Source organism: Malus domestica, chromosome 15 (genome assembly GCF_042453785.1).
Source record: "Malus domestica chromosome 15, GDT2T_hap1".
Classification (NCBI taxonomy): Eukaryota; Viridiplantae; Streptophyta; class Magnoliopsida; order Rosales; family Rosaceae; genus Malus; species Malus domestica.
The window spans coordinates 12172893-12189704 of NC_091675.1; the positions used below are offsets into that span (position 1 = coordinate 12172893).

The following is a 16812-nucleotide window of genomic DNA, read 5'->3' on the forward strand; positions in this document are numbered from 1 at the left end:
CTCAAAAATCACATTATTTTAGAAAAAATTGTAAGCTATAACTCATGATTCTTGATCGTTTTTGTAAAATTCTACAAAATTCATCCCTGCTACACAACATTTTCATCGAAATTCACTTCAAGATCAAAGATAATTAAACTCAGCCACACATTGCGGCGAATGTTTTTCATTAACTTAAATATATTTGTATATATACATTTGGAAGCTTTGCAAATATCCATATTATCCAGATAAAGGCCATCTATACATTTATCATAGAGTCTGGTTTTTCCATCCACAAATTTTGGTACCTTTTACCTTTATCCATATGGAGTTATTAACCTGTACACAAAGCTATCCATGGGCACATAGCAGCCTATTTACATGGAGTATCTTACGGTGCTTCCGATCTATTCGGGCCGAAAGCTGACGAGATTAGGCAGGGCATCAGACTGGAGCTTCCTGATTTCCGAAGCAGTCACCTTGCACGATTCCAAGGTCAGCGAGCGCAAATTCTTTAGAGGCTTCAAGTGCTGCAATCCTTCATTGGTGATGCGAGAATTTGAAACGTTCAGCGACACCAATGCAGTCAATCCTACATTTTCAGAGGAAAACGAAACATGAGAAGTGGTATGATCAAATTAGAATGTTACGTTCAATCATAAACGGCGAGTTGCAACAAAAATCGCTGAAGCAATACAGCAACTGCTCTAGGAGAAAATAAGAGAATAGAAGCGTTAAGTACCAGAAATCAATTCCAAAGATTTATTGGTCAGGTTGCAGTTCTGTGATATATTTAGCCATGTCAGACAGACAAGATCTTTGATATTCTTCACACCAGCGTCAGTCAATCCTCCACCGCATATTTCAAGAGATTGAAGGTTCTTGAAGTCTGATTTCACCAAGAAGGTAAAGCATCAGAAGTATGACTTTAAAACAAGAAGATTATGCTCAGTTGCGGAAGTTCAAATGTAAAATCAAATTCCCCCGTTCTATTCTGCAGTCCATCTCATCATTGGAAAGTATGTTACGAATTAAATGAAGATTTATACTGTGAATCTTATAGCATACATTTTAAATGGTTTGCTCCAGAATCTGAAATGCGAGCGCCAAATAGGTCCAGATGTGTCAATCCTGTAAGACCTGCATCAGCAAGGCATAAATTCTTTGACTGGGACAAAAAGCTCCGATCTTCAACCAAACTTACGGGAAGTGAACGAAGCTAAAACATTTTGATTGATAATATATGATAAATATTTCTATTTAGTTATGATTAAAAGAATTCAAGAACATGATTAATTTCAGTGGAAATCAATGCGTCGATCACAAGGTTTTCTATACAAATAGCCGATATTTTCCCTCTACAGCTTAAAAATACAAAAAAATCCTTACTTGTAATAGCTGCAAGTCCAGCATCAGTAATTTGCCGAGCATCCAGATTAAGTGATTTGAGAGATGTCAATCCAGATAACCTTTTCAAGCTACTGTCAGTTACTAGGGTGAACGACAAGTTCAAACTTTCGAGATTTTTCAAACCTGAAAGTGATAACAGCCACCCAAATTAATGCTTAAAAAGAAATGCTTTCAAAAAGATGAACATGCACCAAATAATACAAACTGCTTAGCAGAAAAATTATGAGGTGCAGTTTAACTTTGAACTATAATGAGACCTTCAAAGAATTTGAGCCACAAACTAACAAGGTAGTAAATTCAAAGCTTCAGCATACTGTATAGCCTACAGCCTTACACTGAACTCGGAAAACATTCAGATCATAACCATGCAATTGTCTGATGCAATGCAATCATCACCTGAGAGATGACGAAGCCCGTTGCTTCCAACTTCAGTATCAGATAGCTCCAAGTTCTTCAAGTGTGTCAGCCCTTAATATAGAAACAACACGATAAAATCAGATGGGTGGCCACGTCTTTCAATCTCATGCATTTCTAGCGAACAAACGAAGCATGTCCCATTTCCAAACCAATTTAAACTACTGGAAAAGGCCCAGACCATGCAAACTTTAACACTGTTATCCAATATGAAGGATGGTAGAACTAGAATAGAACCTGCCAAATTAGCAAGCCCCTCGTCACCTATCTTGCAGGAGTCCAGGTTCAAGCTCTCCAAACTCGTTAAACCTGATAGAAGCAATCATGGAAATAAATGTATGAACAAAAGAAAAAAAACTTAATATACAGAATAGTTGTGTGTGTGTGTGTGTGGGAGAGAGAGAGAGAGAGAGAGACCCTTTAGATACATCAAACATGCATCTGTGATCTCGTTGAATCCCAAGCTCAAGACCTTCAAGTTTGTAAGCCCTGTAGAAACAAAGTGTGGAAAAGTCAAGATTATGAACTATTCAGCCGCATAAAAATATATAAAACGGGCGAAATCTGTCAAAGAAATATGGTTAGCGCCGAAAAGTCAAGATTACCAGCTACTCAGCCCATTGAGCAAACCTGTTAAACAAATAGCCAGATCCATGTGGAGCCAAATATTGTCACTCACCCGAAAACTTATCGCATCCTTCATCAGATAGACTGCATCTGTTGAGATTTAAATACGCCAGGGCAACAAGGGCTGCACCAGGAACAATTAATTTTAAGAGTGCATAGGATGCATGTCACAATCTTCATCCCCTAAACTAACCGAATAAAAATAAAGTAATAGTAATACCCACAGTTGGACACATTTCTTTTAGACATATTAAAGTGGATATTTTGTTAAGAAGTTGTAGCAGTCTTAAGAATAATTATCAGTATATTAATGGAATCGTTAGAAAACACAGAACAGCAAAGAGAAAGCACACCTGAAATAGACTGCAGACAGGAGGCAGTAACATTGCATCCTTCTAAATTCAGCATTCTAAGCTTGTGCAAGCCTGCCATACACAAGCGTATGAAGCAACTTGCGTTAAAAAGTACTGATAAACAAGCAACTATGCGTTAAAACTAAAAAGTACTGACAAACAAGCAATGTGAGGTGTCTTTGTTGGATGTGTGTGTGTGTGTGAGCGTGCATGCATGTGTGCATCCTACACAAACACAAATTAAGTAGAGCAAAAGCAGAATTTTTTGGTGCATCACTACAGAAACTAGGGACAATATTATACCTTTCAAATAAGAAATGCCAGAATCAGTAATGTTACAGTTGGATAGCTGCAACTCATTCAGGTCAATAAGTCCTGAGAAATACAAAAACAAGAGCAACATGAGTTGATTAGATTGTTATTGTGCAATTAAGGACAGAAAAAACTAATGATACCACTACAAAAATTCATCTAACATTTATAAAAATACCTGAGATGGTCTTCAAATCTGAATCTGTGATGCATCTACAACATCTTACATTAAGAGACTTCAGCTTCTTCAAACCTGCAAGCATATAATTACAATTTATTACCCCCGATGAATCAATAATTTCATATACTGAGATCTTTCACCAAACACTCAAATTGTAAACTCGTTACAGTGCAACAGAGCTCATGGCCCCAATTAGTTTTCTCTACTCCTAATTCTCATGGCCTCAAGAAGTTCCATTTAGCTAAAACGGTCATAATTCATTTTTTACTTTAGGCAGGACAAACCTTTAAGATGAACAAATCCACCATGAATGGCTGAACACCTCTCCAGGTCCAACTTTTCCAAGTTAAGTAAGCCAGAGAAAGCACGCATCCCTTCAGCACTTATTGCATCGCTCCTTTTAAAACTCAAGGATGTCAAGTTTGAAAGACCTACAGAACAAGGTCAGAATAAGCATAAACATTACTCGACAGAAAAACCAACATGAAAAGTTTAACTGATAAAAAAGACTGAGTGAAATTAGTAAGGAAAGGATCAAATTAAATTAACTATCATCTCCAGCAATAAACCGTATCATTAAGCGAAAAGCTAGCACACAATAAACAAGATAACTGAAAAATGCTTAAATTGGAAAAATAGAAAAAATTCAAGAAGTAAAAGACATAGATATTACCACTTATGTGTTTAAGTCCCTGTTCTGAAACATGGTCACAGTAATTGTAAGCTAACGCTTGAAGGTTTGAGCAACCTTTCAGAAGAGCCAACCCAGAATCTGTCACCTCTGAACCAGAAAGATCAACTGAAAGTAACGATGAACCTTGTGAAGAGATGACACCCATCCAACTATCTTTCACATCAGGGTATTCCCCCAAACCAATATCCTGCAATCACAAAAGAAGAATGTCTAATAAATGACAAAGCCTTTCCAAACTTCCAAATTTCAACCACCCACTAGCACATTACCTCGAGGGCACAATCTCTAAAAGCTTCAAGAGAAACATCAGTAAGCGAATTGGAACAGACCAATTCGTTGAAGATTTGTTGACTAACATCCCTTGGCAGCATCGAAAACGAGCTATATTTGTCAATGCTCTGTAACGGATATGCAAATACAAATCACAACCTGAAAATTACGACACATATAATCTCCTCCCACAACACACGAGTTCAAGCTTACAAGCCATAGAAAGCAAGTACCTGGCATATTTTATAAATGCATAATTCCAAGAGAGATGGGCAAGTCCCTGCTCCTCCTGGAGGCTGCTCTACAGTGGGTCGAAAAGATGAATTGGTCAACCATTTTGAACTGCTACTTTTACCGTATCTTCTAGACACAGCTCTGCAGACGCCATCTTCAATGACCGGTTGGTTTTGCTTTCTTGAACAAATTCCCCCCATCATCTAAGTGTGGATTGAACTATCACTTAACCTCACACAATTCGCATAAAAGAGGTTCATGGGATTGATCTCTAATTCATCCTGGAAGCTAAAGAAACAAACAGTATCATTGTATTTACATCACAAAAGTTACTATATCATCGGAAAATAACTTCTGAGCAAACCAATTCATTTCCTAAACCAAACATGGTAAATTAACTTTTACTGTTCATTTGCATCATACCAAAACAAACCCAGAAGACAAAATGTTGTAAAAGCTATCGAGAAAAACTATCCAACCAGTGGCAACAGAAACACTTTCAGTGTAATTACTAAAACGAAAAAAGGAAAACCACCCACATCAAAAAATCAACTTTCACACACAAAAATCTCCACTTTTTACGAACAAAAGGATCAAACAAGTATGAAAGTTACAAAAATAAAAAGTGGAGAATTACCTACATCAAGAAATCAAATTTTACACACAAAAATCTTCACTTTTTACATACAAACGATCAAATAAGCATGAAAGTACAAAACTTTACTCTTGGGTTCTTTCGGTTTCGGTTAGACGGTCATATTTTCTCAGATACCAAACAGAAACAGAGTGTGTAGTAACACGAACAGAAGTCTCACCGATCAATCAACGATCAATTAGCAGAGCGAGCTGCGAGAGAGAGAGAGAGAGAGAGAGAGAGAGAGAGAGAGAGATTGGAACTGAAATATCAAGAGAGTTGGGGTTGGAGAGTTGCGACTTGGCAGGAGGAGGGGGGTGAGAGAGAGAGAGAGGGGTGAGGTGAGAGACGAATCTCACCGCCCATCTGATCTTCGCCACGTGTCATTTGCTCTGATTAGACATTATTCGTCTACTATACTCGGGGGACGAGCTCAAATGGGATAAGAGATTCCAGGAGTAATGAGGGGGAGCGGCATGCCATGTGGTCACGGCTTCTGTGGGTCCCCCCTTGGGCAGTCCGGCCCCACTGAGAGTGTCGTTTTCTTCTTTTTTTCCGCCGGCGGGAAAAGCAATGGCGTTGCCGCCCGCGCGGTGTAGTAGCAAAGGATGAACCAATGGGCCTACTTAACCGAACAAAACATCAGAAATTAGAAAGACTACAAATTCATCATGAGATACGTGAGAGACATCATGAGCTAAAATACGATAAGTTAGTTATTTTTATTTGATATTTTTATTATTTATTTGAGTCAATCACCAGACATTTTTTTCGTTTGAATAAACGATGTTATTGACACTAAAGAGGAGGGCATGATAGCAAAAATAGAATTCAAATTTATCTTTAACAAGAATCGAATTAAGATTTCTTACTTACAAGAAAAGAAGCATACCGCTACATCATACTACCAAGTGGCACGAGACTTTTTTATTTATAGATAAAGCGAATATAATACCCCTAACGTTAATGGCCATATTTAGAGGTGATTGGTTTTTCTATCATTCTTATTAAAAGTTATAAGAGTGATACGAGTTCGCTGTTTTAAAAATTCTTGTCTAGCGTCATGTAAGCTGTGCCTAAGCTAGGGTTGGTTATTATCTTGATTGATTATTAGGTATTTGAAAATTAAGAAATGACTCCTAGCATGCCTAGGTCACGACTCATTTGGACAAAAAATAAATAATTTTCATTTACATTTTATTTTTCAATAAATTATAAGAGACTTGTTGAATACTTGAATAAACATTCATTAGAGGCTTGTTCCCCCTGTTTTTTGTGTTTTTATGTCATTCTATTTTGTAATTTATGTACTTAATACATTAATGTTTTTTTTAAGTACAAGTAAACATAATTTATATGTTATATAATAAACGTAATTAAAATTTAAAAAAAAAAACTACCTAGGCCTCCGCCTCCGCCTTCGTCTCAACATTAGGCTGCTATCTACCATCTGACTAGCACCTTTTAGAACCTTGTAGTAGATTACATGTTTGTACACGGGATTTGACAAGTGAGCTAAACAATGGGAACGAACGAGACATAATCTTAAATTCATGTGACATTGACTTATGGTGCACATACGATGAATCATACCGCTATATCCAGTATTAATTCATGTGTAGATAACGGATAGTGTAAGCCTCACGCTGAACAGTTACGTGGAAGGAGAATAGTCTCAAAATAAATGATGAACCGATGAGGAAGAAAAGAAGATCTATCTTTCAAGAAATGCTTTACCCTTTGACTACAATTTGCAATTAAACAATTCGAATAAATCATAGAATCGTACAAATAATAATCATGATTAGCAATGATGTTAACATTAATAAATAAAAACTTTCAATAAAAACAAGTTTCAGAATTATATATATTAACTTTGAGGATAAGACTAATTGGACTTTGGATACATTAGAGTATGAGAGATGCTAATGAGATTTTTTTAAAAGTAAAACTCTTTATGTATTTTTTATTATCTTATGTTTTTAGCACAACGTTGTATAATATTGGTACAGAAATTAACTTTAAAATGTGAAGTGTCAAAAGTCCATGAGAAAACTCACTTTGAACGAATCTGCTTATCATTTCTCTTTTGAGTATTGTATTTGAGATGGATTTCATTTAAATTCCAATTCATGACTGAAATTTTGTTGGTGGGGTGAACCCCTTTGTTTTCATAACACAACCTATATTTTTTTGCATGATGTTTATAATGTTAGCATAGAAGTTGACGTTAAATTGTGTGTGAGGTATCAGAAAATACATGGAGAACCACACATTAAACGAGTCTTCTTAGCATTTTTGTTTGAGTATATTATTTGGCATGAATTACATTTAAATTCCAATTTATGACTGAAATTTTGTAGGTGGGGTTGGTTAGTTGAATTGAATCTCCTTTGTTTTCATCACACAACCTACCTTCAAGGCTTCAAGTTGAAGCATCAACCAAGGGTCAAATCACAAATAATTAAAGGCTTTACCCCCCAAATAAATTGATAATTAACGCTTAATTAAAAGATTGCAAGTTGATCAAATTTTATTTAACCATAATAAAAAAATAAAAAATAAAAGTTGATGAAACGTTTGTCTTGCTGTCAAAATCATGACCTTATCTAAAGTTATGCAATCAACTGTGTTTTACAAGCCAATAGTCCTGCTCGTGCTCACACACGATAATTTAAACATTAACATCTTTATGGATGAGACTTAAAACTAGTTCTGAGCAGAAGAGCTTCTTCCAAAAGCAGAAGAGTGCTCGAGGAAGAACTTGAGTTTTTGTTGCTAAAAGTGTTTATGAGCAGAAGAGCTTGTTTCAAAAGCAGTTCCAAACGAACTTCATGAAAGTTTGAAATCAAATCACGACGGATGGCGTGTTATGGTGTAGAGCAGTGCTCACCAACCAAAACTTTCGAAGCATGAGTCATGATGCAGTCAACATTCACAAGGCAAGTGAGGTTAATCAATCTGTACAGCTACAGCATAACTCAGGGAAAAGGATCAATTTAAACAAATTTCGTGCGACTGCATTTTCAAGGAGTGACAATCACTTACAAAAAAGCTGAAGTGTAAATATGATTATACTACACAACAGATCTTCAGCCACACTCGGGCCATCAAAATTGCCATCATGAAGCTACAACAGATCGGCCACTGTTCCGCCCCAGACCAAGACCCAAGCCTAATGGAACGTTTTCGGTTTTCGGTTTCCCCTGGCTATTGCTATGGCTGCAATGGGCAGAATGGACGTGACCGTGATGTCCTGTCGAATTAGAATTTACATTGATTGCAACATGACTGTTGCCGTTTGTGCGGTGAGGATAGGCGTCCCCATTTTGCAAGTTTGAAGAATTGATATGCCTCATTCCAATACCCTCCTCATCATGAGCTGATTCTTCAATGAATTCCACATCTTCGTTGTAACCCTTGATCAAGAAATCCGAACAATTCTTCCTTATCCCGTGATCGTACGGATTTCTGAACCTACCACCTGGGCCTCTAAGGTAGTTATAGCGCATCATGTTTGCCATTTCATTAGTTGTGATGTTCCGTGATATCTGTAACAAGAGAAAGATTATTGACTAACAAATTGCTATGGCGGCACTCTTTACATAGAGCTGCTGTCGTGTGGAGAAAAGCCTCGGGAAATATTTACTTTTCAGATCATAACAATCTTCGCTATTAGTTTTTCCATTTTTTATATTGAGCAAGTCAATTTTAAAAAGAAAAATCACCTGAGAAGCTTGGACAACGGTCAATACTGCCACGCCAAAGAAGAGGAGGAAATCCACTATCAAAAATGAAAGAGCGCCCACATGACTAGTAGCAACATAATTGATCCATGCTCCAAAAGAAGATGGCCTCAATGGATCGCTCAAAACTCCTGAAAGAAGAAAATTAATTTCCCTTAGCAGGTTGAAGCACATATACGCATACAAACAATTCCATGCCTAGAGAAACTTCAGAAAATAGGGTTGGAGAAACTGGGACATACTCGTAAGAGTAACCCCTCCAGTCAACACCATCGCCAAAACTTCCAGAAAAAGGAAAGCAAAGAAATCCCATTTGTTTTTCTGTACAGCATGAAAAGAAAGAAAATAGATTAAACTAACTATAACATGAAAAGTTGGAAAAACAATCCATAACACGAAAACTTATCAATGTCAGTGCACCTTGCCAATGCAATTGGATACCCAAGGGCAATGGTGGTCAAATTGTTCAACACAACGATCACAGGTTGAACAGTGCTTTGCACGAAGAGGCCTGACAATCTGATGACAACGCCAGCAAGTATGTTAGGCGATATGTTCTGAGAACTAAATAAAAGGATCAGGTAGGCAATCGATGGTACCTTGCACGTTGCACAGAGCTGAGACCAATTACCAGCTAGCAAGGCAGGATTATTTATCTCAATCTTTAAAAGAGGCTCCTGTTCAAAATGAGAAACCAATGTGTTAACTTAACTTATAGGAACGGTAAGTCAAGAGCCCATTATGATTCTCATCTTTAATATGTAAGTCATAATAATAACTCTGAACTGTAAGAAATTTAAGGGGGATGGCCAGAGATGGATTAAAAAAATTATGTGGAAAGGTGGTGGAAATAAGAGAAGATGAAGAAAGTTACGGTACGAACATCATCCTTCATATTTTGTGAATCGTGGACATTCATTCGGATGTAACCTGGATCCTTGCTGCAAAAGAAATTTTTAAAAAATACTAATAATCAACAACACATTTAATTAAGTGACATTGCTCTACACAGCACCATAATATCTATGCATACATCCACGAAACAATGTGGGTGTGTGTGTGTGCGCACAAGACAAAACATGACTAATTAAAACTTGAATTATTTCCATCATTGCAGTCGGTCTACAGCCAGCTAAAGTATCAACAAAACAGCACAAATCTGATTATCAGAGAGTGAATGCTTAACATATAGGCAACTAACATCATAGAACTTACAAATACTCTATGACGTACCTGCTGCATCTATAGAACAAAACAAGCCCGGATGTTGCTAGGAAAACTCCTAGCCATGCAACAAAAACTGATCCAGCTGTTAACTTTGGCAGATTTGGTGCTGCAACAAAGTTGGACAGGGGGAGAGGAGTCGGTGTAAGTATTGTATGATCCTGACATTAAGGGCACATACTGAAGTTCCATATAAAGTTCAGGGCAGATACCCGCAATGACAGAATGAGTATAGGTCACCAGGAGCACAAATATTATACACCAAAGTAGTGGCGCAAGTCCTAGTTTCGAAATTCTTCCAAGACGACTGTTCCCATCACAGCGTTTGTCTAGCAATCTTCTAGCATTCCCCTAGAGAATCAATTTTATAAGAGCATGGTCAGTTCTTTCCGTTCTTTCATTTACACGTTCAACTGTATAAACATTATATGTAAGGCTCAAACCTTAAAAACACCAAATTAGAAAAGAAAAAAAAATTGAGGAACTTCCTGGTAAGTCAATAAATAAAACCATGTTGAGAATAGAAAAAAACAACAAAACCAACATTCTCCACTTGTCAGATATACAAGGCATTCTTTCTAAACATAAAAGTCCCAGAACAGAATCAATCAAAAGTTTAAAGGATTCATCAGATCATTGCACAGCATGAAAACTGAAGTCCTCAAATTCATTGACCAAATAAGTAACATTACTAACCAATGTTAAAAGTGTTAGGTTATGGAACACCTACAAGGAAAAAGGCAACTTGTCTGTGATTCTTATCAGCAGCAAGTTGTGCTGGTGTAAGGCCAGTGTTATCTGTAACCATTAAGTCCTCCTTCTTTCCAGCCTGTACCAACACTGTGCATGCCTCCAAGTTACCCCTGATAGCAGCCCAGTGCAAAGGAGTGCAACCTGGAGTAACAAAAAGGCAATAAGTCATTGATTATGCATAATAGGTGAACCCCACAAAAATATTTTGGCATCCATTACCCTAGTCATATAATAACGGAACAAAGATGGTACGTACCCTCTTTATCTTGGCGTCCTTTATATGCATCCAGAAATAAAAGAAGACGTATACAATCAGCAAAACCTTTATAAGCAGCCCTAAACTCAAAAGGAAAAGAGAGAATCAAATTTACATAACAAAACAAGAAACATAGTGCACATTTTCCATATAGAAAATAGAACACATTGTGGAAAAGAGTAGGAAAGTACTATTCACAAAAAATAGAAAAATAATATTGTCACGTACCAGTGTAAAGGGCTTCTCCCGTCATTATCAGGCACATCAGGGTCAGCATTCCATTTTGAAACAACATGGTACAGGAAAGCTGTTTGACCATATTGAGCCGCAACATGTGTAGCCTGTGATCATATCAAATTTGATCGGTACAACAAATATGTTTAAGACTCTTTCAGCCAGCTTCTAGGTTAAATGGGGAATAAAAAGCTTTTGCCAAAACCGTAAACTTAACTTAAAACAAGTGTGCAAGACAAAAAAAAATGAGCTGTCCACTTTCAGTTCAAAATTGCAACACTAGATGCCTTTCAGTAACTCATACTTAAGAAAATGATTAACTGCTGGTTGCTAATGTTTGATTTGACTAAAAAGATTCAAAATTACTAGCAGCACACCATGACCCCAAAATCTGTATTTTATGGCATAACTACATGAAAATTTCATTTACCAATGCAGGTATTGTACATAGGGTAGCTGATACAAACACGCAGATATAGACACAGATGCTTGTGCACAAGTTTTACATCCCAATATTCTATCCAAAGATTCATAATCAACAAACAATACTATTTCCTTAAGAAGGGTTAGTTAGGATTGTGAACGGGAATAAAAAGTAAAACTGACCTGATAGCCATACATATCTGCAGCATTTACCCGAGCACCCTCTTGAAGTAATAGCTCTGCAACCTGGATTGCACCCCGCACTGCACTCCAGTGTAATGCTGTCTGCCCCGTATGATCTGTGGCATTCACATCTCCACCGTGCTGCCATTTAACAAAACCAAATAACAAGCCCGTTATACCAATACACTTGTCCTGTGTTCAATTTTGTTTTCAATAAAAAAGAGCAATAATCATAAACAGAATCAAGAAAAAAAAATTAGCAACCTGCCCAATGCTAAAATCACTTTTTTTTTTCTCACGAAATCTTCATTCTAAAGCGAACATCTATAGACCGAAATTTTCATTTCTTGGCTTCTCTTTCCATTTCATAGATAGAAGAGAAGAATTATAAGCAAATGTTGGATTTTTATTTAACCAAGTAGCACAAAATTTACCTACAACACCTCGAATCAATACGAAATCTCGAATTCGGATAACCAACTTAAGCACATTTCAAAAACCGTCAAGCAAAGCAAATCTAATTCACCAAACTCCTTGAAAATACAAAAAAAAAAAAAAAAAAAAAAAAGGAGCAAAGAGTGAATGGAGAACCCTCACCTCAATAATATACTGAGCGGCGGCAGTGCGGTTGTTGAGAGCGGCCCACTGGAGGGCATAGTAGCCGAGCCCATCGGTCTCGGAAACAGAGCAACCCTCACACTCCACCAATCTCTGAAGCTTCTCCAAATCCCCGTACGCAGCTGCCGTGTACACGTCGTTTCGCAGACTCTCTTCCCCAATCCCATTGGCTTCGCCATTGTTGTTTGCTGAATTGGCTGAGGCAGATTCGCGATCGCGGGTTTGGACCTCGTCCTCGACGACCTCGATCTCCGACGACATTTCTACGCACAAAAACCAAAAATTGAGCAGCACGACCGGCGGAGCTGGCTTATTTGGTTTCGTTGACCTTCAATTTGGGATTTAAATAAACCAATCAAATTGGGGGATTGGATATTTAGGGTTTTTCTGCGAAGCCGGCCGTGTTGACTGGGGTGGGGTGGTGGGGAGAGAGAGGAAGAGAGAGGATGGAGAGAGAAGGGGGGGGGGGGGGGGGTAAAGAGAAGAAGAAGCCCAGGGATTTGCCTAAGGATTGTCAGTAGCCAGATTCCAATACGATAGTACAGTTTGACACACCTATTCTTATTTGTTAATTTTTGCTAGGTACCCTTCTGATGTATTGGATTGGACGGCCAAAAATTGAGAATAATGCGTGAGACATAAAAATTAGTGTATACTCTTCTAATATTTCATTTCCCAAGGCTTTGTTCGGCATTTCTCGTTTTGTTTAATTTTTATTTTTTAAAGCATCTTCAAAGCAGATGTCAAATATGCCAAAACTAAGACTAAAGACATCACGATTTCTTTTAAGGAAGATGTCATAATTTACATGGTAGCTGAGTCATTTGACTCATTGCTTTCTAGCATTTTTTTATACAACAATAAGAGATTAAGTTAATTTTTTTAACAAAAGATGGAGTTGATTTTGTTATTTAATGTTGGGTACATAATTCACAACTTTAAATTATTTTTTCTTAAATACTTTACTAGTTGTGGAGCAAAAAATAATCAAGAAAATCACGAAGGCGACACGTGGACTTTTGGATTAAGAAGACAAAATTACCCTTGAGGCATGCCGGGATTCCCATGCGCATGCAATGAACAATAACGGCTCAATCGAGGTCAAATGTGATCAAAATTGTATTCTTTTAAACCCTCTCACCACTCCTCATCAAATCCTCACCCACAAGGTAACTCTTAATCATCCTTTTCAAATTAGGATTAATTGCCAAAATTAATTGATTAATTTCCTAATTAATTGATTAATTGCCAAACTAATTGCAAGATATTATTTTACATAATATCTTGCAATCAGTCCCACAAATCAACAAATTGTGGCATGTCTCAATTCTCATAATAGGGCCGGCCACACCCCTATATATAGCCACTCATTTTCTCCAAAACCTAAGTTCAATTCTCTTCTAAAATTCTCTAAATTTCTCTAAATACTTTCTCTCTCAAATTCTAACTTTGGCATAAGACGTTCTTCGGCCAACCCCCCCCCCCCCAAATTCATTGTGGGCGCGTGAGGCTCTTGGCATTGACCTAATATGTTAATTGTTTTGCAGGTGCATTTTCGTCCAAGAAGAAGAAGGCGAAAATTTGCACCCACACTAGTGAAGATCATTATACAATAAAATAATAATTTAACACACACTTTAGAATGTACACTAACTGTTATACTATAATTTGTTAAATTTATTTTTGACTTAACCTTTAAATTGTTGTAGGCATAATTTACTAAACAATTATGGAGGCCATAGAGAGAGGGAGAGAATGCCGCATAGAGAGAGAATAAGAGAGATATGCAATTGTAGGTGTGTGTTATTCCACCCTATTGTGCCTTTATTTATAGTAGTAGGATAGGTAAAAACATTTCCCTTTAGGATTACAACATTTAATAGGTAATCTACTCCTAATAAGAATATAAGAGATATTCTAAGATATACTAGGATTTACACAATCACATTCCTTATCTAATAGGACTGCAACACTCCCATTTGAATGTGTAAATACTCAAGTAAATGACGCATCGGGTCTTTAGTGATGAAGCAAGTACAGTTGATGAAGTCGTCGGCACAATGAGCAAATGCGAGTCTCATATCAACGGAAGAATGCATAAAAAGGTAAAACTCACAAAACCTGGATATGGTAAAACCCAAGGTGGGAGAAAAACCCATAATTTAAGGAGAAAAGTGAGAAGTTACATTGAGTCAAAACTATACGTCTTTTGGACGCAAGTAGAAGAGCTCACAAGGGTATGATCAACTTAGGATGGGTGCCTTGTTAAAACCCAGTTAAGTAGCAAAAACCCAGTGGGAAAAATGCTCCTAATCGTAGGGAAAAAGAGTATATTAAGATCAAGTGAGTATACTTCTAGATACTCCCCCTGAATTTGACATAACTTCCAAATGAGAACTACAAACATTGCATAGGATAGTTAGGCATACCAATTCCTCGAACAAGCTTCTGGAAGGTTGACTTTGGTAGTGACGTCATGTAGAGGTCGGCAAGGTTGTCTGGGATCGGCTTGCATGACTTCAATCTCTTGATGCTGTGCTGATATGATGTAGATGCAATATGCCTTGGTGTTGACTTCGTTGATGTATCATGGCTTGGTCTGGTTAATACATGCAACATAGTCTTCATGGATCGTCATCTGGACTCAACGATGGATGAAAAACACAGCAAGTACTTCGAATATGCTCAACAAGAACTCCTAACCATGTCTCACTTGTGGCGTAGTGAAGTGAGGCGAGTCTTGGAACGATTCAAAGATTTCGCAACTAAGGTCATATCGTGGACATCCAAGATATTGCGATATCCCTTAACGGTAAAGACATAACTATTCGGGGATTTTGCCTTATGCGGGTTTGATAAGTAACCTGCGTCAGTATAACTACAAGGCAAACATCATTTCGAGGATCAAGAGAGTTGGATCCGCTCGAGATGCGTTGGGATTTGCCCATGTAATACCTTCAGGGTACGTCTTTAATACCAATTCAATTGATAGGTGTAGGCGCGGTGCTGCATCTTTACCAAGGTCAACAGCAAATGAGATGTCCTGTCTAAATACAATGAGCTAAGTACAACGAAGCACAAAGTTGAACTTAGATATGGAATTTCAGATACTATAACTTCTTCAAGGGTCTCATTTGCATATAACATATGGACGATCATATGTATACTCAAAGGTAACACATTCAGGGTGTAGTTCAATTGGTAGACCAAAATAACGTCAGAACAACGCTTGAACTTCAGGTCAAAATATAAACGAGTTTTTCCAAGATCCTTCATCTCAAATTTCATCTTCAGGTGCGATGCAGTTTTCTCAAGCTCTTCTAGAGTCTTAGTGAGATGTATGTCAACGACATAAACTGTAACTATAGCAATTTGGAATAAGACTTCATAGTTTAACATGCAATGGCATAATTCATATCTCTGACTGATCAAATAATCACTTAGACTGGTATACCACATCCGTCAGATTGTAAGTGAACGCCTCAAACAAGTTAAGAAATTGTTCTGTGGTTTTGGAACTATTTGAACCAGTCCATGTAATTCTTCGGGAACTTACATGTAAATCTCCGTATCTATATCTCCATGGAGAAAACACTAACCACATTTCATAATGTTGCTATCAATCACAGGACGTTTGAGAGAAACCTTGCACCGTAAGGCGTGCATCATATTGCACTATTTCATTCATCTCATAACGCGTCATTTCCCACTTATAACATAACAGGGTTACCTTGGGTAGAGTAGGAACGACATGTCCAATACACACTTTGGTAAGGAATTTGACCTAGATTGTAATTTCAGTTGTCCAATCAGTTATACGTTGTCACTTAATCAACGGAACACGGTTCGATATCGTCTCTTTTCATTTATGTCGATAGCTACCATATAAGTGAAAACATCATCGATGATAATCTTATTTCAATTTCATTTAGCTCATCCAAACTAGTATACTGGACCAAGAACTTCAAGTCTCGGGAGTAATCTGGATTAATCTCATGAGATGAAAATGATTTGAGACAACGATCGAGTTTAGATTCATTGTTGTGTCGTATCTTCATCTTCTAGGAAAGTGAATCCTACGAACTGAATGATCTGTTGTCCTCCAAGCCAAGACAGATTGATTAGTTATCCACCGATGTACCAAACCTGTCTAACAGGGACGTCCAAACCGTCCAACAAAGGTGGCACACCCTCCAGGGATGTTGACTCGACGTCCGTTAAGTACGTCTATCCTTGCAAGCATGTTTGCAGCTAGTATATGATC

At 37.5% G+C, this 16812-nt stretch overlaps 2 protein-coding genes across 6 annotated transcripts; both read right to left on the bottom strand.

Annotated features, from left to right (window-relative positions):
• Window positions 1–130: 130 nt before the first annotated feature.
• LOC103424794 (F-box/LRR-repeat protein 13-like) lies at window positions 131–5490 on the bottom strand. Of its 5 annotated transcripts, none has more exons than XM_008362887.4 (16): window positions 5293–5490; window positions 4477–4758; window positions 4243–4371; window positions 3953–4160; window positions 3564–3710; window positions 3277–3351; window positions 3090–3161; window positions 2787–2858; window positions 2486–2557; window positions 2224–2295; window positions 2044–2115; window positions 1789–1860; window positions 1372–1515; window positions 1051–1122; window positions 725–871; window positions 131–574 (listed from the first exon to the last, which is right to left on the bottom strand). In XM_008362887.4, the coding sequence occupies exons 2-16, from the start codon at window positions 4678–4680 to the stop codon at window positions 390–392; spliced, it is 1743 nt and encodes a 580-aa protein (XP_008361109.3). In that variant the 5' UTR covers window positions 4681–4758; window positions 5293–5490; the 3' UTR covers window positions 131–389.
• Window positions 5491–8109: 2619 nt separating this feature from the next.
• Window positions 8110–13115, bottom strand: LOC103424795 (protein S-acyltransferase 24-like). The gene is made up of 13 exons (XM_008362888.4): window positions 12528–13115; window positions 11931–12071; window positions 11319–11431; window positions 11091–11170; window positions 10812–10975; window positions 10294–10432; window positions 10091–10190; window positions 9741–9798; window positions 9457–9534; window positions 9278–9376; window positions 9100–9178; window positions 8840–8988; window positions 8110–8662 (listed from the first exon to the last, which is right to left on the bottom strand). Exons 1-13 carry the CDS (start codon window positions 12807–12809, stop codon window positions 8234–8236), a joined length of 1911 nt encoding a protein of 636 aa, XP_008361110.3. The 5' UTR covers window positions 12810–13115; the 3' UTR covers window positions 8110–8233.
• Window positions 13116–16812: the final 3697 nt, after the last annotated feature.